Raw genomic sequence first — 27,100 nt, 5'->3', positions numbered from 1 at the left:
TTTTACAGCCTTAATAAAAGCTTTGGCTTTGAACATACTTGTATGTTAAATATTTGGTATAAAATAAATTGTGGGCAGGTTACCACCTATCAAAAGTCCATGGCCCCTGCAAAAGTAAATATATCTAAACAGATGTAATTATGGTGTAGGTCAGATTAAAATGTACCAACTACTCTTGGAACATCAAAGAGCCTGAAGGGAAAATGGTGCTTAAAGAAAATATTTTTAAAAGTTAATATGGGTGAAAAAGGAGGAAAAGGTCCTGGATTCACTAGAGTGAATGGTAAAGCAACCAGTTATAAATGGTGTCATGCAGAAAATCAAAGCAGAAAAAAAACCCCCAAACCCTGCAAAATCAAGAATTTGTTGAGTGCAACACTGGATTAATTATTATCTTTGAAAATCTTCAAATTAATTATCTTTGAAAATCTTCAAATCACAAAACAATGTTTTTCGAAACAAAAAATATTTGGCTTACTACAGACTGTATGTGTAGAGGATTTTGTCTTATGTTATAAAGAATAACAGACTAAGAAATCTAAACTTCACTTCCAAAACTTCTGTACAGGACTTGCCAGTATGGAAGTAGGACAAGATGGTCCTGTTTCTGTTTTACTTTGGTTGACAGATTCTGTTAAGATTAGTTTTCTTGGAACATAAAAGAAAAGCTGAAACCAAAACCAACTGTTTGGAATTATACACTTAATATTTTGAAAAGTTTTTGGCAATGTTCCTTCTAATCGATTTATGTCTAACAGTTAGAAACAATTACTATGTCAAGCACAAGCCAAAAATGAAGAAATTAAATGTAACCTATGTGAAATCTTCCCGTGGACATTTCAGACCAGAGACACACCAGGTCTGAATCTGATAATCTTTCTGTTTGTTTTTTAGACATACAGTCACTGAATGTATAAAATATTTAAAATGGGGACTTGAACCTGGAATTGAAAATCACAGAATCTTGAGTGTTGTCTATATTTCATTAATGCTGAAAAATATCACCAGTCAGTCTTGAGGCTGCCAAAGAGAACAAATAAGAAGACAGCTAGATAATCTTTATGGACACAATTTATAACAGTGTCATTTTCAAAAAAGCCAGACTGCAGAGCTACAAGAAAGATAAAATGCATCTTGGTGCCTTTTGCCTTTAGCGTGAAAATGGGAATAAAACTTCAGTTTTAATAATTACTAAGACAACTAACTTTCTTTCTTTCTTTCTTTTTCTTTCTTTCTTTCTTTCTTTCTTTCTTTCTTTCTTTCTTTCTTTCTTTCTTTCTTTCTTTCTTTCTTTCTTTCTTTCTTTCTTTCTTTCTTTCTTTCTTTCTTTCTTTCTTTCTTTCTTTCTTTCTTTCTTTCTTTCTTTCTTTCTTTCTTTCTTTCTTTCTTTCTTTCTTTCTTTCTTTCTTATGACAATTTCTGATTTTCCCAACCAACAATGGGAGAAACAGCACAGGAGTGATAGCATGGAGTGCTTATATGTTTCCAGTTCTTTATCTTCATTCATCAAGGTTTTTTGTGTAGGGGAAAAGTTTTTCAGACATACCCAAAGGAAAGGACATAGCTGTGAATAGTTTCTGCAAAGACAGGCAGCATTATCAATTTAGATCTGTGCATTTCCATATGCAGCCTTGAAGTTTTAAGAACAGGGGAGTTATTCTTGCAAAAATAATTAAATTGTGACTGTTTAGACTACTAAATACTGTAGACTTGATCTTCATTTACCTCATGTGAAGGAGCAAATGTAAATCAGGGGCTCTGTGTTTTCCTAGCAATTATAAAAGCTCTTGAAACAAACATTCAAGATAAGCTTCTCTTTTTGCCTTTCTATAAATAAGGATTCACTTTCTCCTTAAGATGGGAAGTACACTCTTGCTGTATAAAACAAGCAAATTAACTTCTGTGATTCCTAGGGCAGAAATCTGCACAGTAAAACACCAGGCTCTTCTCAATAGTGCTACAGTGTCTGATGGTCTCTCAAAATCCCTTTGTAAACAGTTTATGTTGATCTTTGCTCCAAGCTGTGAGACGTTTTGGGATATTTTTTTCAGTATGGCTATTTGCCCACCATCAAGACCTTATTTTGGTAATCCCAAAAATAGACTAGGATCAATTACAAAGACTTTTCCTCAACAATGTAGTTCTAAAATAAATTTAAAGCCCAAGATTCTGGCAAAAAAAATCACATTAACAGTCAAACTGGAGATGTTTCAAACACTGATTGATCGAGACCCAGCTGAGTTTATTCTACTCAAGATAGATTTTCATTAGATAGTCCAAGGAGAGTGTTTGCTTTGGCCTCTGTTTCTAGAAATAATATTAACCTGGCAAAAAAATTGTTTCCATAAAGAAAAAGGCTGTTGAGCAAGCTAAATATCTGTGTCTTTCTTCTCAGGTACTACATTAGCTTCACTTACATCCTGTGTTTGTATTTTCAGGAGCTGCATTAGAGTTTCAGGGCTGTGGTTAAATCACCTGTCTAGATCTCTGAGGTACTTACCTGGCCAGAGTTTGTGAAAGGGTCACAGTCCAGTGCAGGTATGTTCAGAACACATCTGAGACTTAAAGAAATGTTCTCTCTGCATTATGCACCCCTAATCCCATAATGATTTGATTCCTAGACAGTTAAGGTGCAGATTTCCAGGCATCCAGGCACAGTCACAGAGCTAACGGGACCCAAATATATTTTACAACCTGAGGCAACATTTAGCTCTTTTGACATTTTTAGGTCGTTTTTAGTGCCACTAGTAACATAGTTACAAATATCCAGTGGCAGACTTAAAAGACCTCAAACTCGGGTCTTCCACACCCTTGTTTAGTTCCTTCACTTTCATCTCCCTTGCTTTATTTTCAGTTTATATGCTTTAAGGGAAAGAACAAACTTCCTTTAGAAGGAAGGAATGTGAGACAGTTACTAGAGGGAAAAGAATCTCATTAGGGAGATTACACCTATGGAAGTTTTCCTTTTTAGTTGAAGAGGATTACATTTTTCATTTCATATGATCCTTGCAGAGGAAAAGTGGTATATAGAGTTGTCAGGCAAGACTATCCTCACTTCATGAGACAAGAACATATTTGCAAAGTTATACATGTTGAAGACTTTTTTTCTGGAGTATGTTCACATAAATGGGATGTTCATTTTGTATGCATGCATCATAAGGCATGGAAAAGGAAAACCTGAATACAGAAGGAAATTATGATTAAAGATGCTGCATTGATCTCTGAAAGTCTTGTAACTTTTACAACAATTTACCACCAAGGCAAAGTTTGCTTTACAGTCTTCAAAAGAAACAAATCAAGAGCATACTGAGTATGTGACAATACTGACTGCTTAAAAAAAACAGTGCATGTCAGTTGCTGAATTTACTTGGAATGCACATTTATATGTTCCAGGTTCACTTGCAATATATGTTTTTCAACTTTTCTCTTTATCCAGCTGTAAACTCAAGCTCAAGTTGAGCCTAAGAAGATTTAAGAAAATACCTGCTTCCACAAACTTTCCTCCTCTGCTGTAAAGTGGGCATCATCTTTGACTCAGATATTCCCAGGCCAGCTGTGTCTAGAGATTGCTGGTTGTTTTCTTGCAGCACCTCTAAAATAGGTGCTCTCTTTCCATATGTCAAAGCTTGAAGCAAGGCTTTCATTTCAAATCCTTATCCATGGTTTCCTGTTGTGGTCTTTTTCTCCTCATTTATTCTTTCTTGCTCTGAAAATTATTTTCTAGGCCTAATACTTTTATTGTGTAATTTTGTCTCTGCATTCCTTAGCTGGCACTGGCTTCCCACCTCTATCAAATACAAAGCACTGATCTTTTTCAAGTTCCTCCATGTACTCTCCACATTCCACACCATCTCTCTTTCATTATAGACTCATAAGCCCTCATCTCTTCTTTGCCCATTTATTAAAATTTACCACAGTCTTCACATGTAATTTTTTACATCTAAAACTTCTAAAAAGTCTCTGCAAAAGGTTTTTTTAAATTCAAGATAATGTAGTACACATACTTGCTATTCTACTACAGCTACCTGTACTTAGAAAAGCTTCTGGCAGCTGGGGATAATCTAAATGCTATTGCAAAGGATTTGCATTTGAAAATGAGCAAAAATACTATTAAAGAGTGAAATGTGAAGAGTACACAATCTGAATTATGTTCAGATGTAATAGTAGAGATGAAGACTAATGTCACTGTGGCAAAAAGCGAGCAGAATCAGAAACTACAACATGCATAAGAAGCACAGTGCATAAACACCAGTCATGGTGGAGTGATCATGAGTATGGGACAAGAACTTCCTCAGCTGCTTTGCTGAAGTACAACCACCCCTCGTTCAGAAAGTCTGGACAAAACTGTTAAAGATATTGAAGTAGTTAGGTCCATTTGAAAAAGTAATTTCATTTTTAGAGCAGAAGGAACAGTTTTTCAAGCTCAAGATATATTATTTGACATAGTTTCTTCAAAAATTTTACCCCAAAGCTGCATCTTGCCTTAATGTGTCCTGCAACAAACTCTTTAAATTGCCTCCACGGACATAGCTGGTGCATAGGAACCCTGATCCTCAGCAACATGAAGGACCAGTAAAGCATGTGATTCTGGCAGGAATACCTAAGCTGTTGAATGATTTTAACTTCTGTTTTTCCTGATTCTCACAGAAAGCTCTGTTCTGGTCAGCAGGTGGCTGTATCATTGTGCAACAGTACTATTTTTTGTTGACAAATGGGCACTCAAGCTATCATATGAGGGAAATATGACAGCATTTAATATATTAGTTATGACCATAGTCTAAAAATAATACAACTCTATATTGTAATAGTGCAGTGTAGAAACAGAAGTGAGGAAGTGAGAATTCACTGTGTTCTCCTAACATTAACAAAAATAAAAGCCACCAGAGGAAGCACAATGCTATTGTCAAGTTCCTCTTTTAAACATTATTGATCCTATTAAATTTCAAAGGGAGCTCATATTCAACTTGTATTCTATGGAAAAACTATATTGACAACTTCATCTGGAAAACACAGATTTTGGTTCTCTCCCAGTAAACCTTTCATTGTCTTATGCTCTTGTGAATCAAGTGAGATGCTTCTTGAGTAAAAGTGACACAAATGGCCACAGCTGGGTTATTGTAATTTCTTTGCATTGTTGAAGGAGAGTCTTACCTTGACTCTTGCTTGACTCATAGACATTTGGTTACAGACCAGCACCAACTACAGGCCACAGAAAGCTGAAGAAAAAAAGATAGAAAGCTCAAGGTCTCTAAATTCTTAATAGAAATATTCAGAGTTCAGCTGTACATTACCTGAACAAAGTAAATAATACCCTTCAGAAAATCTATAATTTTTTGGAGCAAATATTTTACGAACAATAGGGAAATAAACCAGTTCCCTGACTATCTTATTTATCAGCAGCCATGTGAAGCTGAGATCACTGTTGCAGTGTGTTAAGCTCTAGCACATAGCTTTTCTCTCAGGATTCATCATACAAGATTGCAGTAGGGTGGAAACTAAAGAATATTTATTTTTTTAAATATTGTCTTGTGTCTCACACAAATCTAACATAATCTGAGCTGGCCAAGACAGGTTAAAGCTGCCATGGTATTACAAAACCCTTAGCCTTAAATTTTTGCCATACATGTACTTTTTCTGTAGACTCAACTTGCACTTCTAAGACACCCCTTGGTCTGGCTCACTGAGACCTACCAGGAAGGATTGAATGTGTAGCCAAATTCCAGCTGTGAATTTCATATGCATGAACTAATTTCACATGCACCTCCCTTTGAGGTGGGGCTAGAAGATGAAACTCTTAAAAATAGGTTCCCACACTTGCTTCCATATTTAGCACATGGTCTGAAAGCAAGTTCTGCTTTCTAGTTTCCCCCCTTATGAGCAGTAAGTGCCACACACGTGAAATGTTTTTTTCAGGAGCTATCAGGAACTTTGTGAGTAAAACAGTTCTGATGCCTATTTCTTAAGGTTTCCATCTGTTTCTTGCAGACAGTGTTTACGCAGATGAGAAAAAAGTGATTATGGAAAAACTCTATTTTGCACTTCTGCACACCAGAAAAAACCATACAGGTAGTTTGTAGTGCAGCTTTCCTCATGCTATCCCTCACTCCATATGCACATTACATCTGGGCAAATGTTACACAATCAATACACATATGCTCTAAGTGACAGACACAGCAGAAAACTTTGCAGCCCAATACTGACATGCAGCTACAGCAAATCAAATGTGCAAAAAGATTTAACCTGGCATTTGTACTTAAAAAATACCTGCTGAGAGGGAAAGAAGAATAAATTTTTTGAAGATAAAGATTTTGGAGATACTTTTTGACAGAAAAAAATGCTGACAATTATCTCCTCAAAGAATTCTGTAATCACTGTGAAAATAATGGATGGCTGGGAAGTGGGCAGGGGGTGGAAAAAATTTATTTTGAACCCTGAACAACAGAAAAAAAAATCTAAAAATTGAGTTATAAAGTTGTTTGCAACTACTATTTTTTTGTCAAAAGAAGATTATTAAGGGTTCCTAAATCTTTCCCTGGGCCTCCAGGAAACGGGGAAATATTCAATATTCATGTGAATGTAATGAAACAGTCATTTTCAGGTAATGGAGAACACTTAAACTTTATTTTAAAAAGGGGAAAATTTAACCTGGTGTGACCAGAGGACCAATTTCCATGCTTGCTGTCACACAAGCTAACACATTCACCTTTGAATTGACGAAACTTCAAGAGAAGTTCCACCTGTATAAACCATGCTTACAACATTTTAACAATCAGGAAAGAAAAGTGCATAGGGAAATAAATCCCAGAGGAAAGAAGTGAGTAAGGAATGGGTTGAATAGCTTTAAATTAGTAAAATACATAATTAATTTCTTTCTATTAATAAAGTAAGATAATTCTTTCTTTGTCTTCAAGTACCTTATATTTACTTCAGTAAGAAGCTTCAAAACCTTACTCATTTCACACTTAGTTTAGCATTTGTAAAATCAAATGCTCAGTTTAAAATGATACTTCTCATTAAGCTAACTTTTGCACACATTGCTCTGAGCAATATCAAAAAGGCCTATTTTGTACAGCTAAAGAAATTATATTAATAATAAATGCTGACATTTTCAAATGAAGACCCTCAGGTTACAATTTTCTAGTTAATAATAAGTATTGGAACAAGTTAGATGAGATTTCAATATTCCATGCTATGACATATACAGGTTTCCTTTTAAGGGTGCAGCTGATTTCATTCATCATAAGATTAATAAAGGTAATAAATGAGATGTGTTAGTCAGGCTTTTCCTGCCTCAGCTGCAATTTATGTTAGATGCTCAGCTCTCACAAGTGAAGAAGGGGGCTGACTTGAACAGATGTCTACAAGGAACAGAAAGGGATAGATAGATAGATAGATAGATAGATAGATAGATAGATAGATAGATAGATAGATAGATAGATAGATAGATAGATAGATATCTGCTATGTATGAGCAGTCATAAGAAATATGGATGTACACAATGATTTTTATATGTGAGAGCAGGAAAACTTTGATCTAAAACTCATTGAGTCCAGTGAAAAAGTTTCCTTCAGGCATCTCTGATTTATTAATCAAGACCTAAAAGAAATTTCAACAGTGTAAATCCTGGATATCTAAATAGTTTCCTAAACATATTCTACATGTAAAACTGGAAGCATTTCTGACCTAAGTCAAGGCCCTATCATACACAGAAGAAAAAGAAAAATGGAAATACATCTTAAAATTATGATGGTGGATAGAATTCTATTAAATAAGATTTGATCACAGACTTTTCAGAAGTACTTCTAATTTCCTGCAGTTAAAAGTGTGAGTTTGCCAGCTTCATTTCTAACATTTTCAGGTTAAAACATCTTCTTCAGCTTTTCATCCAGGTTAAAATACTGGTTTGTTTTGCTTTTGGTTTTTCCACTGTAAGAACCAATGCTTTCCTCTTAAGAGTAATGGAGAAATAATTTTATTTTTAGTTCTGATTCGCTGAAAGATGCTTTCAAAAGGATGGAAGAGAAGATGGGAAGAAGGGTCATGGTTCTCTTTAGGACACTGAATTTCAGCTTCTTAATTTGCTATAATTTTAAAGAACTTTATATGATATTCTTGTTGACTAGCTTTTGTATGCAATGCAGTCATACTTCAATTTGATTTACTGTGGCTTTTTAAATGTTGCTTTTGGTAATTTCTTTAATATAAGCTCTTAAATAAGAGCTTTCCATCTTTCATGTAAGGAAGTTTCAGGGTTTACAGGTCTTCTGTTGTATTGCACAAACACAAATGAATTTTTTTTAAAACCCACCCTTAAATTAATACATATTGGAAGAACATAAAACCTGTCATCGCTACTTCCTTATACATATACTTTTTACTTTTGGCCTTATAAGAAGATGCCAAATATTTTTCCAGAATGCTCTGACATTGCAATCTGCTGTGGTGATGAGTCACTTCTCACTAATTGCAATCTCCTAAAGCTTTATGGAAAAAGAGTGTGGTGATGAAAGAACTTATCTGATGTATCCTAGAGGAACATCCAGTCATTGTACCAAAGATTTTCAGTATTTGCATGGTACTACTTGAAAAGAGGATACTCCAGCCTTTATAAATCACTTCCCTTAAACACATATTTTTAATCCTATCTTGTAGCTTGTATCTATGCCTTTGTCCTCTATGATCAAAACTTCCATTCTTCCACCTGAAAGTTATTTTGTTTGAATAACCACAAAGCAAACAACCCTTTCAGTTGCAATTGCATTCTCTGTGTTTTGCTATAACAAAAGTTCTAATTAATTGCACTGATTTATTTTCCTCTTTTTTAATCTTGGCCAGGGGCACAATAGCTTGGCAGTGTTTAATATATCCGCACCCTCTCCATTCATAACACTGAGGGCTATGGGCTGATCCTGCATTACTCTGGGCAGGTAAGATCTTAGCATAGTGTCTAATTTACCCTGTAGAGAAAATTAAGGTCAGTCTCTACAAAGTCAGGTGATTATTGTCAGTGTATAAAGTGATTTCAATAAAATTTAAGGGAACATATTTATGGTAAAATGTTTTGGTTTTTTTTCCAAGGGATTGTTGGTTTCCTGACACTAGAAATATATCTATTTGTTCCCTTTCAAAAACAGATGTTCTGCTTTAATTCTAAATTATCTGCTGCTTTATAGAAACATTACTAGGCCATGCAATCCAAAAGGATTGGAGAGGTCAAGAAAGCTCTCTTCTTTCTTCCTCAGCAATGGCTGTATAATGACAGCATATCTACCCAGTGATCTACTCACCCAAGATAAGAAAAGGAAAAGAACCATTTCTAACTGCACTTGAGTCATGCTACTGTTGAGAAATGCCCAGCTGTAACCTGGGTGGAGTGCACGTCTCCTCTTCCCATTAGAAAATTAAAAGCTTCTGGAGGAGAGCAGGCAGAATGTAGGGCTGGAATTCAGGGGAACGATTCTGCTGCACATTCATTTCATCTGACAGAAAACAAATTAGGAAGTTTTACTTATTTTCACCTCCTCTTCCCACAAACTTTGCTGTCTCTAACATTAGAACACACAGTGTTAATCAAGTCTGTATCTGCTGTAGCATTCCCCCCACCCTATGAATATGTGATGGCCTCCACCCATCCCACTGGAGCACAATCGTCATGCTCCTGAACACAGACCAAAAACTGCAGAGATAGCACTTAAGATTTTCTGGAATTTCTGTTCTTTTCCTTTGCTTTCTAGAATTATGCTGTTCTTATCTCGACTGTTCCTTTTATAGGTAATGCCAGGTGAGCTTTGCAGAGCTGCCAAATATATGCAAATATATTGCAAATGTATGCAAATATTGCCATTCAGCTCTCTCAGCCTTTTTCAGGATATTTGGAGAGGACAGGAACAAATCTAGAGACAAAGCAAACAAAGGCTACTTTTACAAGCAGAAAAGATGTTTTCTATACTATCTTAACAAATATTTTGGTTATGTATTTCACAATAGCTAAATAAGTGTGAAACCACCAGTGTATTCAGGGTGTGACCATGTTATTGGTAGGTCACATACAGAAATAAAAATATACTTTCTGACAATAAAATGCACATCCAATATTACTCCTTAATACATGCAGAGTGTTCAGTGCTAAGTGCTGATTTAAAATTTGACTTTGGGATAAATTTAAAAACATAATTGCCAATGAATCTTTTGAAATTACATCTTTCTTTGGTACCATAATGATACCAAAAATTCAAAAGGAGCAACTGCAAATAAAGTCAGCAAAAACAATATGCAGTATCCATGGAATCTCAGACTCCCTAGTTCCTCAACTAATAACTAATAGTTTAATAACTATTTCCATGATTTTACAAATGTTGTTTGCCAAATTTAGATGTATTTTCCTGAGCCTGGCCAAAAATGAAGCTCTGACCTCACTAAAGACTCTGGTAAATTTTAGCCAGTGAAATAATTTGAAATAATTCAGGTAGAACAATGCACTTTTTCCTAAATGCATTCTTGAATATGGCTGAGCTGTCTCAGCTGGATTTTTTCAAAGCAATTGCCCCTCAAAGCATTGAATCATATTTGCTGTGCAAAACATAGAGGTAGTTTAAAATGCTACCATCCTTCTGCCATAATTATTTCATCTCCAGCAGTGTTAGAGGAATGAAACACAGGATTTCTTGGCCACTTTGGAGCAAAATATGGAATTTTAATATCATTTTCCAATAAACACAAGGGTAAGCTTACGTGGTGACTTCTCTAAACTGAAGCAACAGAAGGAGGCGATGGTGACATCTTCACCTTTTTTCACTACACTTCTCTGTTATTGCTTCAGATATAGAAGAAAAAAAATCTGCTAAAAGCATTGTTTTGGCAAAGTTGTAGGTACCAAAACCAGGATTTTGAATCAAGAGAGAGTTCTATTTTCACATGGCTTACAGTATGCAAAATCTCTCTTAAACTTGGTGACATCAATGCTTCCAAGGCCACACTGAATTTTCTGACACTTGCTCTTTAAACTTCAGATGGAAACGTCTCGATTATTTTTTTCCTCCCCAACTTTTTATGTAATATAACGCGTTATAAAATCATTCCTACTCCAACAATAAAATCTAAGTACCCTTCAAGGCAGCTTTTTCCAAAGGTACGAAGTGATTAAAAAATGCCATGAAAGCAGTTAGAGAAGTGCCTTGCACGTTAGAGAAGATGTAGAGTCACTAAAGGGAGCGGGGAAAGAAACTCAAATCTGTTTGAAAACCCGAGCGCGCCTGACAGCGCTGTCCAGCCGAGAGCGGCCGCGGGAGGGGAGCGCAAGGGCCGGGCCGGGCCGGGCTGGGCTGGGCTGGGCTGCTCGGTCCGGCCGGGACTTGCCCAGGGGACTCGGGGCCGCCGCCTCTGGACGGCCTGGGGGCGGAGGGAGGTGCTGAGAGCTCGGCGGGGCGGCCCCACTTCCCTCCGGCAGCGCCGGGCCCCGCTGGGCTGGGCTGAGCTGAGCTGGGCCGGGTCGGGTCGGGTCGGGTCCGGTCCTGTCCTGCAGAGCCGCCCCGCGCCTCCTCGCAGCCTCCGGAGCCGCCGCCGCCCGCCCGCCAAGGTAAAGCGGGCAGGGAGGGAATGAGGGACCTCCGAGGGCTCCCGGCGGGGTGGGAGGTGCGGCAAAGGCCGCTCTGGCTCTGGGCAGCGCGGGGACAGCCCCGCACACGGGACAGCCCCGCACACCGCGCTCCCTCCCCTCGGGACCGGCGTGGCCCCGGCGGGCTGTGCGGAACCGTGCGGGTTCGCGCTGGGTCCCGGTGCCGGTGGTTCCCCTCGGCGGGGTTAAGCCGGGTCAGACCTTCCCTGTGCCCCCTCCCTGGGGGAAGTCAGCCGGGGGTTGATCATTGCAAGGCAGGGGTGCCAGAGCTTCCCCGAGGCCGGTGGGGATCCCGAGGGATGCGCAGTGCCCCGTTTCAGGGTTAGCGTTGGGAAAGGGAAGGCAGGCGGGAGAGAGCTGCGGACCAAGAGAATACACCAAGGGAATACGGTGTATTCTCTTGGTCTCTAATCAGTCTTAAACTAAGCGTGTAGAAGGTGGTGCTGTCGTGGCCAAACAGCCAGTACAGACTTCTAAGGAGCATAGTTTACATCTCTCTGCTGGTGGTGGTCTTTGGCCACGTGGTGTAGGGAAAAACTCTTCTTAGTGTCGCCTGATTCTGAGAGCGTCCATCCCGCAGGATACCCTCAGCTGAATGCCACGGAGAAGTAACTGAAATGCAATCTCCACAAGCTTGGGGTGGTTTTTCAATCTCTCGTGCACCAAAAAGAGAAGTTATTAAATCCATTCATTATCACACTGGGAAGAGGTGTCCGGTGGTGTCTTTTAGGCAGCATACGATCCAGCTGCCTAACGATCTTAACTGTCGTTAAAAATTTGTTGCAGGAATACAGCCTACAAACAAAATAAGCAGGGTTCCACCAAACTAGCAGCTTAACTTTTTGACTTTTAAACTTCTCACTTTCTGCCCGAGATGACTCTGGTTCTGTGAATAATTTGGCTCCAGTTTGTCTCTCCCTGTCAGAACTCCAGTTTGCAGAACTTGGGCAGTCATTTTTCCTCTTTGGTTCTAGTTCCTCTTTATGAATTACATGACGTGTGTGTTTTCTCATCTCTTTCAAACCTGCTTCCATCTTATTTCACACATGAAATTTGTTGATTTTACTGTTGATCAATTACCCTGCTGCTGCACAACAGTGCAGTAAACGTGTTTGGGCTGGATGTAGTCCATCTGTGTCATTAGAGACAAACAGGTGAGCCCCAGTGCTCCAGGGAGCTGTGCTATTGACCTGCTCCACCTGTGCAGTCTCCTAATCATTTGTGCCCACTAAATCTACAATTTTTTTTTTCTGGTAACTTTGTAAAGAGTATGAATTTTGGGTAAAACTTGCTGTCTAAAACAGAATGTTTCACTTTTTGCTGAACCTCTTCAGTTCTGTTTTCCCCAGTGAGCTTTCTAAGGAGACTATTACATTTAATTGTACTTAATGCTTTGTGCAAGCATTGCTTAAAAATTGAAATAATTTGGTTTGAAATGTGGCATACAAATGTCTTTGGGAGGTTGAATCAATGGAATATTACAAATAACTGAGTAGTCCTTGTTTTATTCAGAAAATTATGATCCATCTGAGAACAAAACTGAAAAAATGTACTATCTCTGAAAGGAACATTTAATCATTCCCCGTGACTTCTGTTTCTTTTAAAAATACTTCCTGTGGGTATTACAGACTGTTCTGATGTTTGGAGGCATAATGACTGATGGTTCAATGTAGTTATTGAGTAAATTGTGGTTTAATTGTTCATGCTGGAATTTTTGATTATCAGTGTATAGTATCTTCAAGCAGGGTATGATGCTTTTGAAGTGCTTTTTTATTTTGTTATCAAGTGTGTTTATTACAGCAAAGTTTGATTTTTTGCAGATCAAAAGTCACTGTGTTTGGGCAGTGTCTAGTAGATCACATGCCATAATTCATGTACCTGTAAAGCAGGTGTAACCTTGATCTCTTTGTAATTTACAAAGAGACTACCAATTGGTAATTGGTAGGGTAACAATTTGCATGAAAGAGGCAACAGTATGAGCAGATGGGCCTGTTGGATGTTACAACAGTTTAACTCAGTACTGAGCCCCAAGATTTCTTGCAGGTAAAAAGATTTACCCAATCCATTAAGATTTTGCTTTTGCTGTGTTTCACCTTTCCTGTTAGAAGAAATGTCTTAAAGCAGTAAGAGGAATAAGAAGCAGAAAGTGTTCCTTCTCGTGCTCTGCCCTAAGTGGTGAAGAGATAGCTAGGACTTGGGCAACCTGTGGATGGAGGGATCAGCTATTGCATCTCTTTGGCCCTGAAAAATGTGTGAGCAAACTGCCAGTCTGTAGCGCTGCTGCAGATGAGAGAAGGGTTTGCCTTGTTCAGGAGAGGACCTGTCTTTCTTGCAGATTCATGAACACCTGACCCTTGATAAGATGATCAGGGAACATGGATTTTTTTCAAAAGCATGCTTCTGTTTCAGAGGTTGCTTTATGAGAATGTAGCTGAGTTTTGTTTTCCTGTATATCATTAGGATATCAAGGCCCTTATTCTTTCCTGCTCTCTTTGCAAACTACATGGGTTATCCTCTCTCACGGACTATTTTTTCCATCTTTGGTTGCAGTATATCTTGATTGTTTTGTTGTAGGTCAGTCTGAGCTGTTCTGATGATGACTTCCCATGGTCAGGTGCTGATCTGGGCTTAAAGTGAAAACAAGATCTCTTATTTGCCTGCAGCAATATGGAAGTTTTAGCCTTCCTTTGGAAGGTCTCTAGTGACAGTGGTAACATGCATCCATGCAGACTTTCCAAAGCACTTCTTGGCCTTTAGAGGCAGGACTCTCCTCATCCAGCTGTAGACATGAGCATCTGAGTCTCATGAGGCTCTGAGTCACCTTTACAGTCTCTTACACAGAGAGATGGATACTGCTAAACCTTGCTTTGGTGGCATGGTTTTAGGCAGCAGCCATGAATCATGCTCTATAAAATTGTCTTCCTTTCCCTTCATTGTCTAAAAAGAGGTTAGGACAACCACGTCAGATGCAGATCTCATAGAAATGCTATCCTATGTCTTTCCATGATTAGGAGTGTTCCGTGGCTCTTGGAAAAACAGGCATTTAGGGCATTTCCTTATTGTCCAGCCTACTGATCCCTAGCTACCCTAGATATTACCAGTAGAGCTACCAGTGTAGAAGATATATGTTGTACTGTGAAAGAAACTGGGTGCTATGTTCTTCTCAAGTTTCTGTAGGACACTTTTGAGCAACTACAGCAGCATATATGTTCCTCACACCCCTCAGTTTCAATTTATTGTACTGCTTTTGGGTTTTGAATGAAAAGGAAGCACAGATGACTTTAATCTGACTTAAAATTTTACTGTGCGAATTCACAAACTAGTTTGGTAATGATAGTTCAAAAAATTTATGTTTGTCATTAGTTTCAAAGACTTTCTTCCAGTAAAGTGACCTTTCAGATTTGTGGCCTAATTGCTCTCATAATTTTTTGCTGCCAGGAGCTACTCCAGCCTGCGCACAGTTCTGTTTTTTAATGTTGAACATTGATTCAGCATGCAATGAATTTAGGCTCAAATAAATAAGGGCTGAGGTCATTAGAAATATTAGGAGTATTTCGGAGAGTAGATGCATTATGAATCCTAGAAGAAGGATGATCTTCAGTGTATATACAAAACATATTTTTCTCTGCTGCTCCATTTAGAAATGCAAACAAAATCGTATCTGATAGAAGTTTTGTACACATCAGTGCATTTCCATTTTTGCTTTCACTCTGTGATCTAAAGCAGCGGATGTACAAGTGTGCCATGTGACATCAGTATTGAGGGATAAAACTCTCTGGGTCTGCTATCAGTGATGAGCACACCCTGCATGGTTGGTGTCACTACCAACGGAAAGTCCTCGGTTGTCCTCAGACAATCCATCTGATAAAGGAAATATTTTGGTGAAAATCGCGTCATTGTACTTGTCAGGGAGAGTGAGGAGGGAAGGGGAACAAATCTGCCTTTAGCAGCATTGCTGGTCCATCAAGCATAGAGAGAGTCACTGGGAGCTAAAATCAATCACACAGGCATTCACTGGATGCTTTTGCTGATAAAAATGGCAAATTACCATTAGAGTCCCCAGTTTTAGGCAAAATGATGTGTCTGCCTCAAAGGCAACTCACCAGGAAAGTCAAGAAGCTCAGCAGAATGTTTATTTAAACTGTTGGCATTAAGTCCATGTTGGCAGCAATGAAAACATGCTTCTTGGTGGCCGTAGTTGATCCATTTTGGTTCTCTCACTGCATCTTCAGGTAATCCAGACTGCAGAAACATCATTACTTCTGCATCAGAGCAAGATTTTGATGTACTTTTGAAGATTTTTCTAGTATTTTCTAACAGTACTGGAAGGCCCCGTTCCCTCACTTGCTATGGGGATTTCATTGAAGCACATAAATAAGAAGGATTATCAGCCCAAAAAATATTTTTGAAAGGTGATGTGTTTTTTCTGTCTGATTGCAAATTAAAAAAAAAAAAAAGAAAAAGACAAAAACACACACAAAAATACACCACCAGTCAAATAGACATTACTGTTCTCTTTGCTTTTTGATGAAATATTGTCTTTGAAATATCTGCTGTAATGTGCTTTGCAGGACATAAGTACCTGAGGTAGCCTTGATCAAGCAAAAATATGTGCCAAAACCATGAACACAGATAACATTCACAAATATTTGTTGTGGTCACAGCTTAGTTTTGTCCCTTAGTGACCATATCCTCATGACTGAGGGGAAGGTGACAGACCTAATGTTTGAGAGAGCAAATATTAATGAGCCAGTGGTTTTGGATGCCAGTTCTAGGAAGGAATCCATCACAAACTTAATTGCAGTTCTGTCCCATGGGGACTATGTTGTTACATGAATTCCAGCAAAGCCTTTCATATCTGTCATTAGATTGGCCTCTTTTGTCTCCCCTGTGTCATGATGGAGTTGCTGTGACCAGATCAGCATTGTTCCATCCCTCCTCCACTTCTGAGGGAAAAAAGAGAGGGAGGCAGTGACATTTCCTTCTCATGGAAAACCTTAGAGAAATCTAAGAATGGAAATGTCACCCTTCTGGTGCATTTTCTTTTCATGACTGTTTCTTTGTGCAGTTCAGGGCTCTCTGGGTTGTGACAAAGCAACCACTGCCACACCAATACAATGTCCTCTCTATGGGGACTGCAGGCTTACACTTTTCCTTACACATCTTCATCTGGAACCTGCTGCTTAAAGCTGCCTGTAATCACTGCATTGTATAGACTGAAAGAAGCAAATTTGCTAGGTGAAAAGTTGGCAGCGAGCCTTGGAATTGTACCTGACACTTCAGTCAGTAGTAAAATGGAGATTTTAAAAAAAATCCTCATTTAATTTTTCTACTACTCACTATGTTACTGAGCAAGGTACTTTGGTGAAATATCTATAAGTCCATATTAAAGCATTTAATTTGATTTTATTTTAATAATTAATTTATTTGATTTTAATATATGAACTTTGTACTAAATAAACAGATGGATTCACTAATTTTTTTTACAAATTCATCCATTTGCTTTACTCTTACTGTGAGAGCATTTTATTTAGTGTCTTCCTTTTTCAGTGTTCCTTTCCCATACCATGTGTGCCATCCCTTAAGCTTTTCTGGCAGTAGTAAGAATATGTGATTATAGGAAAGAAAATGGTGATTTAGAGCTTTTGCCAATGAGAGGTCATAGGAATAAATTATTTGTATGGGGAGACAGTTGTGTCATGGACCTTTGTAGCATATCTTGTATTTACCTAGTGGCTCACTGTGGGAGGAAGTGGGTGCTGGAAAAGCTGAGCCGTTGTCTATCCAGCATAGCAGTTCCTGCACTCAGATTTGGTACTGTAACTTTTCTTTCCTTTTTTCCTCTTCCTAAGTTTATGCTATTATTTTCCCTATTCCACACTTTTAACATGTCTTGATTCTTTAGGGAATTGAGGAGGGGAAGGATTTTTCTCTCATTGTACCCCCCTGTATGCATTCCTCTCTCATCTGTGGGCTTCCTCGTCTACTGCATTCTGCTTGTTAGACAATCTCTTAATGTGGGATCAGCCTACTTCACGGACTGTGAAGCTAAATATCAAAATTACAGTATTGTATTTTGCTGGCAATTGTTTAAAGTACAAGACAGTCTCTTGTTGTCATCTAAGTTCTGGACAGCAGTGTTGGGTAACAGGAAAAAAAAACAGGAAGGAAAACATTGCACCAACATCAACAAACTACAGATTATGGGAAGGAATGTGGAAACTATAAATTTCTTTTACTCAGGGTTACATTACTCTTCTGCTATTCTGCCCTGCCATCATGGCAGATTCTGATACTGAGTTCTGATAACTTGTATGTCTGAAGTTGTCTATACCTGAGTAGAGCTGAAGTAGACATGTTACCAACTCAAAATGGATGAGCCTGGGTAAGCTGGTGGTTCATGAGCTCAGGGGACACACTTCCACCCAGCCTTCTGCCTTTTCCAGGAGAAGGTATGTTGGTAGAATGGAAATATTGTTCTTGTGTGCCATTAATCTGGCACAGAATAGGGAATTGGTTTTTTTACCAGCCTGGGTGAGGGCATAGGGCTGGAAATATGTCTTCTCCTACCATTTTATTCTGTGCAGTTTGCCCTGCTTGTATGGCTCATGAGGAGAAAGTCCCCAATCTGGACCATTCTGCAGTAAATAATTCTGTGACAAAAGAAAAAGAAGATGACCAAAACAGTAGCTGTATTTCTATAATGTTCTTAGACCCACAAGCCAGACTGAAGCACATTGACTGATGTGAGGATACTGTATAAAAATGAACAGAAGTGGCACTGTTTTGATTTCCATAGAAAGAATTCCCTTTGGGAGCTGACAGGAAGGTACAAAGTGCAGTTCTGGTACACAGAAATTGCTCCCAAGCTTTCTCCTCCTTGCATATGTGCTTTACACCAGGTTGCTTTCCCCCCCCCGCCACCTTTCATAAGGTGCTTTTACCTCACAGTTCCCCAGCTGCTTGAGTATATTTGGGTCACATTTTCTGGAGCCCAGGATCCAGACTGTGTGTGTGTGCCTGAGAGTTACTGGGGAGAGGATCTTAGTGAGGAGTCTCACACCCAGCCTGCACACCATATCCCTATTTTGCTAACCCCCTCCTCTGGCCTTGGGTAACTTCTTCCTTACATACTGTGAGTAAGCTTTTAGTCCCTTGTTCCTTTCAGCTTAAGTAGGCCTCAGTGACCATTCAGTAATCTTGCAATCCTGCCTCACCCTCAGAACAGAACCCACAGCTGCTTCTCCCAGACACCACTCTTGGCAAGGCTGTTAAAAAAAAAAAAAATTGTGTTTGGGGCAGTGCATGGGGGGAAGGTGGGGATCCATCACAGAGGTGATGGATGCTGAGGCTGCAGCATCTGGAGGATGGCCTACACTCAACATCCTGTGGTGCTTTACAAACATATTAAATGTCTGCCTGTCTCTCCCCACCCTCCTCACCCCCTGTGTCTCTCTCTCTGAAAATGGAGTACTCAAATATCACTGGAAAAGATGGCATAGGAGTTCCTGTAGTGTTTATTATTATCATCTTGGCAAATAAGTGTCAAATACAATTGCTGCCATAATTTAAGTGAAACAGTGTAGTTTTCAGGTCTGTGAAATCTGGGACTTTTAGACTAATAAAGACTTTTTCCAAAATCAGTTCTCACTGTAGATTTGTTCCTGTGTATTTCCAAAATGGCAAAAAAACGAACAAGTTTTCAACAGGTTTAATTGTACAAATGACATAGTTAAAATTTATGTGAAACATGAGTAGGATCTGTAAGTCTGGGGTGCTTTTATCTAACAATGTTTGTGTTTACCTCTGGGTAGGTGATTCTGGAATTAGTAGAATGTGAGCTCTAGTATCCCATGTTAACATTAGAGTAGGACTCTCTTGATTGTATTTATCTACCACTTTAATGTTAATCCAAAGCCAAATTTCATGTATTTATTATCTAATAAGGATACTTTGCAGTTGTACAGTCTTCCTGAAGCTACTTGTGTTTTAGTGTGTCGCTTTTATTCCCTCATAAATGGAGTTATAGCATGTCACACCATCCCTGAGATAAATGTGCAGTGTAACTTCAGCTGCAGATAAGCCTACAGTTATTGGCACACCACATTTCCCAGAAGAATAGTGAATATTAGCAAAAAACTGCTTTCAGAATTATCAGTGTGTGCAAGCTTTTTATTGGAAAATACTGTGCTTATCAGTGATAGGCAACTACCGTGCTGGAAGCAGTCTAATTGCTTTTGATCCATGCTTTTCAAAATATGAGCTAGTGTTAAAGCAGAAGAGAGTTACAGAGCCATGTCATGTACGTAAGAAAGAGGAAAGTCAACATTCTAATTACCAAATCTGATTGTGATTTTGAAACATGGAGGCCAGCTACCATTTCCATTGTACCAGTCCAAAACTTCAATTTCCATTTGTAGTATCTACTAGAATAAGTAACTGATTGGATCATGTTCCTCTAGGCTGGAGTCTGCAGAGACATATGTTCTCTTGTACTTTGCTTCATAAAAGTGGGCCTAAATATCTGTTAAGGATTTTTTACTAGATGTGATGAAATAGCTGGTTAAGGAACTTCCATCCTGCCTCATTTAGGTATATGAGAGACGTGGGTAGTATGAGATTTTCCTTGGCATCTCCCTGTAAAATCACTGTGAGGAGCCTAGTTAGATCTGTTTCAGACCTGCAGTCCATCTGGCCAGAAGGTTATCCCCAGCAGTGGCTGGCATCATGTACTTCAGAAGGAGGCAAAAAATCTCATGCTGGAAGGTTTGGGGTAACCTGTCTGTCGTGAAAGCTTTACTCTGGTTCCAAATTGGTGGAGTCTTTATTTTAGGTCTTAAATCCTGAGGTTCATCATCCTTGCCTGAAGCTCTCTGCTGGGCTAACACTTCTAGCTACAACTGCACGTAGAGAAAACCAACTCCTCATTTGCTTACTCACCAGTTTTGATGATGAGTTTCACAGTTACACCTTGTGTGTTTCCCTGGAACAGTTATTTGGACTTTCATTTAATACCCCATTGAATTTGTGTTGTACGTCAGGATGAAATAGTGCCTCAGTAACTTTCCCCTAGGTTTTGGTGCATTTTTTTAATCACAGTAGTTTCACACCTGCTTTCTGTGACAATCAGTTATTCTCTTTCCAGCTTTTCACTTTATGGTGGGACTCTGTCACTTTCATCATGCCTCCCTAGTTTTCCTCCATCTTCTCTCTTTGCTGTGGGATGATCTACTTTGTGTAGTTTGTAGTGTACAAGGATGAATCTCTGATTTGAGCAATTTTCTCCTCAGGGAGTGTCTCTAAAATATTAAAGATTTTTTCATTCCACTCCAGAAAGCATTTAAGCATTAAGCAATAGCAGGAGGTTGCTGTGCTGTTGGTGGTCACCTGGGTAGTCAAACTGTTCATTTTGGTGGTGCGGGTACTCTGACATTTACACTCTGTAGTGCAGAGACTAGGACCTGAAGGTGTGCTTTTGATGTTTCTGTGTGACTTGTCGAAATATACTTCATGTATTTTTATCTCTGCTACTTACGTATGTGGCAGTTTAAGAATAGCAACAATACTTTGAATGTAATGAGTGTGTCTGTAACACACCAGCTCACCAGATCACTAAGTGGGCTGCTTCCTGATACTGTTCATAGCAAAAATCCACTCTAAGTCTTTATCCTCTGACATCATGGTGTTCCTCATTCCTTTTTTGTTGTAGCCCTTTGGTTAAACTGCACCAGCTCTACTGAGTTGCAGAGATGATAATGTTGTTGGTGTTTGCTGCTCAGTTTCACAGGGCTTTGTGCTTTCCCCAGTGCAGAAGCCTTTTTACCGTGTGACTTCCTGTGTAATTTCATTTTCCTGTGAGCAGGGGCTAGCTTTGAGTATTTCTCAGAACAAGATTTTAAAATACTGACAGTTCAAACTCTGCTTGGTATAGTACCATATCTGGGGTTTTTTTAATGTACACTGTATGGTCACTTTTTCAGATTTCATTTCATTTTTAAATAGGTTCTTTTTTTTTTTTTTTAAAGCAGGGTGAATTTTGTACCACTGTTTTTACTCTTCCTGTGGAGTGTTAAAGATTCTATCAAACAATTCAATTTCTGATCTAAATTGGGAAGGTAAAAAAAATTAATAGATCCAGTGGCTCTGCAGGACTTCTGTTAAATAGTAGGGTGAATTAATGAGTCAATATTTATATATTACATAAACTAAAAGTGAGACTCATTGGTAGTTAGAATAGGAAGTTGAAGAGAAAATGTCCCAATCTCTTAGATATGAAAAAGATAGGTGTATTAAATAAAATAAAATTTTTAAAAAAGTTTTTTATAGGAGTTTAGTGAAGATTTGAGAATGTAAAAAGGGCAGAAATAAAAAAACAAGGAGTACTTTTAACTGTGCTACTGTCCAGAAGGCATCAGTTTGAAAACCAGTCACTTTAAAAATACGTTACATTTCACATATATGGCTTCCCACAAGGCCCTTCTCAGCTTGGGGTTTTTGGTGTTTTGTTTCTTGTTGGGTTTTTTTTTGAGGTTGGTGTTTTTTTGGTTTTTTTTTGTTTTTTTTTTTTTTTTTTTTTTTTTTTTTTGTTTTTTTTTTTTGTTGTTGTTTTGTTTTTTTTTTTTTTTTTTTTTTTTTTTTGGTGAAAGCCACAATTTCTTCATTTTTTTTAAATTCTGGTTTTTTTCTCTTCCTTCTCTTTTTTCTTTCTCACTTACATGACATGGCTCTGTAACTCTTTTTTTCTCTGCTTAAAATCTCATGCATAGTCTGGGAAACAAAGTACTGTTCTGTTTGGTTAGGGTTTTTTTCTGTTTGTTTTATTGTAATCAGTAGTGATTTTAAGAGTTCTTAGTATGAATACAGAATAAAGAAGAACCTGATGGAAAAATTGCAGTAGAGTAGGACTGGGTATGAAGCTCAGTATTCTTCTGGGCACTTTGCTAAATATTTTCCTTTGTTTTGTTAATACACCTACACATTTCACCCTGAATTTCTGGTTTGAATAAGTTCAAGGCTATTTGTAAAATTCAGAAAAATGTACTGATCCAAAATGCAGCAACATCCAACAGGATAATTTGCAAATCTGCAAATTTTCTTATCTCTTTCTTTCTATTGTGGCAATGAAGTAAAAGAAATGGATAGAAGTGGAGAGAAGAAGAGTGTATGGACAGTCTTCTGCAACTCCATGTCATGGTGGACTCATATTACTATCTTAAGTTGTTCTAGCTCCTGGCAAGATCTTTGGTGAATATGTAGAGTTCTTATACTAATTTAATAGATCATTCAGTGTATTTTAACAAAAAAAAATTCAGCATTTTTGTTGATTATGATAACAATTTTGTCTTCCTAAACCAAATCAACAAAAATTCAAGGGAAAATAAAATACCAGTACAGGCAGTGGCTTGATGACAACATGACTTTATCTTTTTTGTTTATGTTGTTAATTACTGAAGAGGGTCCTTAGGTTTGATTTTTACCCTTTTAGACAGTTCTTACTACTCCTCATGATAAGAACTTGCAACTGGTTACAACTCAAGTAAATTTTTTGCCATTTTTATATTTCTATTCTGTAAAAATATAGTAAAGGAGGATTTCAGTTTGTCAAAAGAACTTGTATGGGGATCTTTTCCTGAAAGTTGATGTAGCTAGTGCTTAAAAAAATCTACTGGAACTGATAAGATTTCCTTAGAAGATATTTTCATCTCCTAATTCAGAAAACAGGAAAACATAAAATTATTCAGCACTATTTAAACACTGATGAGATACTTGTCAGTATGAACTGCTGTACCATTTTTTGTCACATAACAAATGTATCTTCACTCTGCCTGATCAAATAAGTGCCATTTGATCTAGCCTTTCTATGAAAATTGATTCTCCAAGTGCCAGGTGTGTAGGAAGCTACACAGCTGTTGATCCAAATAAATGAATTAAGATTCAGTAATGATATGCCACCAGCATACAGCTGAGTCTACAAAACCAGGATGTTGTGTACAAGGCTCTGTGTGAGAAGCGTGATACAGACAGAGCATGAGTGAGCCATCCAGTGTGGATGTGTCAGCTGGAAAGGAAGCAGATAAGTTGACTTTAACTCTCCACACACTCAGTCCTGTGTGATGTCTGTTCCCTGGGCAGAGCTGTACAATTTCCACGTCTGGGCTAGGATTGCCCTCAACTCTGTCAACCACATCCTATTAAAATGTCTTTAAGAGTATCCACTTCCCAAATCTTTAAGTCTTTTATTTCTGGGATATGAGAGAAATGTGAAAGTTCAGTTCTTGGTTGTCTGTGCCTTGTTTAGTTACATCACAACTCTCAGAAAGCAGATACTTATTTTAGGGTTTAGTGACCTTTATTATTTATCCATGGAATAGTTACATGAATTAAGATGCTCTATTAAAGGAAAAACATTAAGACTGAAGAACAGGAAACTTGCTGGTTTTCTTTTCTTACCAGTCTTTATAGTCATTAGAATTGTCCTCAGTTGATTGCTTTCTTGCACCAGTCGGGTTCTCATCTTGTAAGGTGCTGTGGTTGGTTGCCTTTGGCTGGCTACCAGGTGCTTACCAAGGTGCTCTATCACTTCCCCTCCTCAGCAGAACAGAGAGAGAAATTACAATGAAAAGCTCATGGATTGAGGTAAGAACAGGGAAATATTTGCCAACTACCTTTGAGCAAAACAGGCTCAACATAGGGAAATTAAATTAATATATTTCCAGTTAATAAGATGGTAGGATACTGCAAAATAAAAAATGAATAAGATCTTCACCCCACCCTTCCCTTCTTCCCAGGTTCAGCTTCACTCCCAACTCTTCTACCTCTTCCCACTCAAGTGGCACAGGGGGATGGGGAGTGGGGTTTGCAGTCAGTTCATAATGCTTTATCTCTGCTGCTCCTTCCTCTTACCCTGCTCCAGCATGGGGACCCTCCCAAGGGAGACAGTCCTTCATGAACTTCTTCAACCTGGGACCTTCCCCCAGGCTGCAGTTCTTCAGCAGCAGTTCCAGCCTGGATCCTTCCCACAAGGTGGAGTCTTAGAGGGGCAGCCTGCTCTGGTGTGGGTCCTTCACGGGGTCACAGGTGCTGCCAGAAAACCTGTGCTCTGTGGGCTCCTCTCCACAAGCTGCAGTTCGCTCCAGGAGCCTGCTTCAGTGTGGCACACCGTGGCCCTCATCTTCATTCAGGGCAGGAGGACCTCCACAGGCTGCGGTGTGGAAATCTGCTCTGGCATGGTCCCTCATGGGCTGCGGGGACAACCTGCTTCACCATGGGCTTCACCATGGCCTGCAGGGGAATCTCTGCTCCAGCATCTGGGACATCTCTCCCTCCTTCGATACTGACCTTGGGGTCTGCAGGGTTATATTGTTTATATTTGCCCACTCTTCTTTCACAGCTGCTGTGCAGCATTTTTTACCCTTTCCCAAGGCCACAGAGCTGCCGCCAGCATTGCCAATGGTCTCAGCTTTGGCCAGCACCAAGTCTTGGAGCCACCACGAACTCCTGTCGCTGTCTGACATGGGGAGAACTTCCTTCTCATAGAAGTTACCACTGCAGCCATGCCCCCCTATCGCCCAAACCTCTTCACAAAATCCAATACAGCTGCACACAACCCCAGAGAACTGATAGAACGACTTGCATGTTCAAAGTTTGGCCCTAGTTTGACCCCTGGTTTTATGTGTTTAGTACCACAATTCTCAATCCTTTGCAGGCTTGAGCCTCTTCATAAAATGATGTTTTTAGTCCTGGTCTCTGGTAGCATTCCATGGCAGATAGCCTTTTACACTGCTTCTTTCCCTGCAAAGGAACAGATTTATGAGGAGGAGATTATTACAGAGATTATTAGGAGATTATTAGGATTTTTAGGAGATTATTACAGGAGCTGTGCCTTCCCCACAGCTGAGCACCACTGTTGTGGGATCCTGTCCTCACACTGCCCTCTTGCAGCAAGTGCTGCCATCGATGGTCAGGCAGCATGTACCCATTCTCCTTGTCTCAGTGTGCTTCCTCACATCTCTTGAGATTAGGTAAGACTGCAGTTCTCTCAGTGCAGTAATAATTGAAAGAAAAACAGAGAAATATTGAGCCAAAAAGTTGGTCATGTAACCATAACCTGATAATGCGCAATAAATTCCTGTAGTATTATTCATCTAAGCCAAAGAAAAAAGGCTTTCAAGATGAAATGTTCAGAAATTTCTCAACATCAAGCTTTGTTTCCCTCTCTCTCTCTCACAGGCTGTATTTTTTTATGTTTCAGGTACAACCATGGTTTATTAGCAGATGACTTTGTATGAAATGCAAATGATAAAAGGAGGTAGTTGGAACTTCTTATGAGCATAGATCTGAAGTGTGTGTTTTAGCATGTACAGCATAAGGGTTCTGAATTGTTAGTAGATACTTCTAAGGTATAGATTCAGGGTTTTGCAAGTCATGAGCAATTGTTTTAAAGTTATTTGTGAACACAATATAAAAGAGCATTGTGTATCTTCTGTTTTCGGCCATTACTGGCTTTGAAATGAACTGAAATGAACTTCTTGTTTGTGGTTTATTTTTTTGTTTTTTTTTTTTTAGATGGAGCAAACCTGTGATGATATAGATGAAATGTTCAGCAATTTACTTGGGGAGATGGACATGCTGACTCAGGTAAATAATTTTTTTTTCCATCAAGATTAGAAAAGTAGCTATTATGTGTTAGAGAAAAGAGGGAACTATTCTACATTTTTCATGCACTTCCACTCTGAATAAAGACAGTTACACTATTGTGGTAAACCTTCAACTAAATTTCTCTGCTTGAAAGTTAAAACAAGTGGCCCAAAGAATAAGGTAATATCAGGACAGGGTAGGTTGTTAAAGAGATCTAATGCTTGTGAGAGACATTTTCTGGAAAAAAAAAAAAAAAACAGCCCAGCAATTTAAACTCCTCTGGATTTGATCCAAAGAAATTAAAGGATTCTGTGAAAACAGGAAGAGTTTGAGTCTGAATTTTCAGGTATGAATGCTTAGCATACATGGGTAAATGGGATGTAGCCTAAGTGTCAAATGTGAACTTTGGAAATGAAAGCAACATTTTGAATGTATGTTGAAAGGATTCTTTAGATATGGCAAAATATTAAGCTGCAGTGAGAGTGGCATTCAAGAATTCATGGAGATTTTGTTCCCAATGCAGAATACACTCTTGAGAGTATAAAACAGCATGAGCCATTTTCTAAAGCTCTAATCATGAAATACTTCCTGTAAAAGCTGATGAAAGGAGAGTTTTTATTTCTAGAAAAAAAAATCTACAAAGAGAATATATTTGTCATATTTTAATAAATGAATGATTGAAAACACTTAAGTTGTCATCTTGGATGTGTGAGTTTGGTTACAGCCCCTGTTTGGAGGGGGTCTTTCTTCTTGGTGAATGCCAGTGCTTGACAAAATAAATACCAATAATTCTGAGGCACAGAACAGAAATTGTGTTTAAACTGGGTGAAAGCCAAGATTTCACATGGT

At 38.7% G+C, this 27,100-nt stretch overlaps 1 protein-coding gene across 2 annotated transcripts in view; it reads left to right on the top strand.

Annotated features, from left to right (window-relative positions):
* The first annotated feature begins 11,508 nt into the window (after positions 1 to 11,508).
* APBB1IP (amyloid beta precursor protein binding family B member 1 interacting protein) overlaps positions 11,509 to 27,100 on the top strand; it is a 63,580-nt gene continuing 47,988 nt past the window's right edge. For both annotated transcript variants that reach the window (XM_063149484.1, XM_063149474.1), the window contains exons 1-2: positions 11,509 to 11,575; positions 26,180 to 26,251. In XM_063149484.1, coding sequence (XP_063005554.1) covers positions 26,180 to 26,251 — 72 coding nt within the window. In that variant the 5' untranslated portion in view covers positions 11,509 to 11,575. The remainder of the gene's footprint in view (positions 11,576 to 26,179; positions 26,252 to 27,100) is intronic.

This window comes from Melospiza melodia, chromosome 1 (assembly GCF_035770615.1).
Source record: "Melospiza melodia melodia isolate bMelMel2 chromosome 1, bMelMel2.pri, whole genome shotgun sequence".
NCBI classification, from domain to species: domain Eukaryota; kingdom Metazoa; phylum Chordata; class Aves; order Passeriformes; family Passerellidae; genus Melospiza; species Melospiza melodia.
The sequence above is the reverse complement of the archived record's forward strand: the minus strand, read 5'-3'. Positions and strand labels throughout refer to the sequence as shown.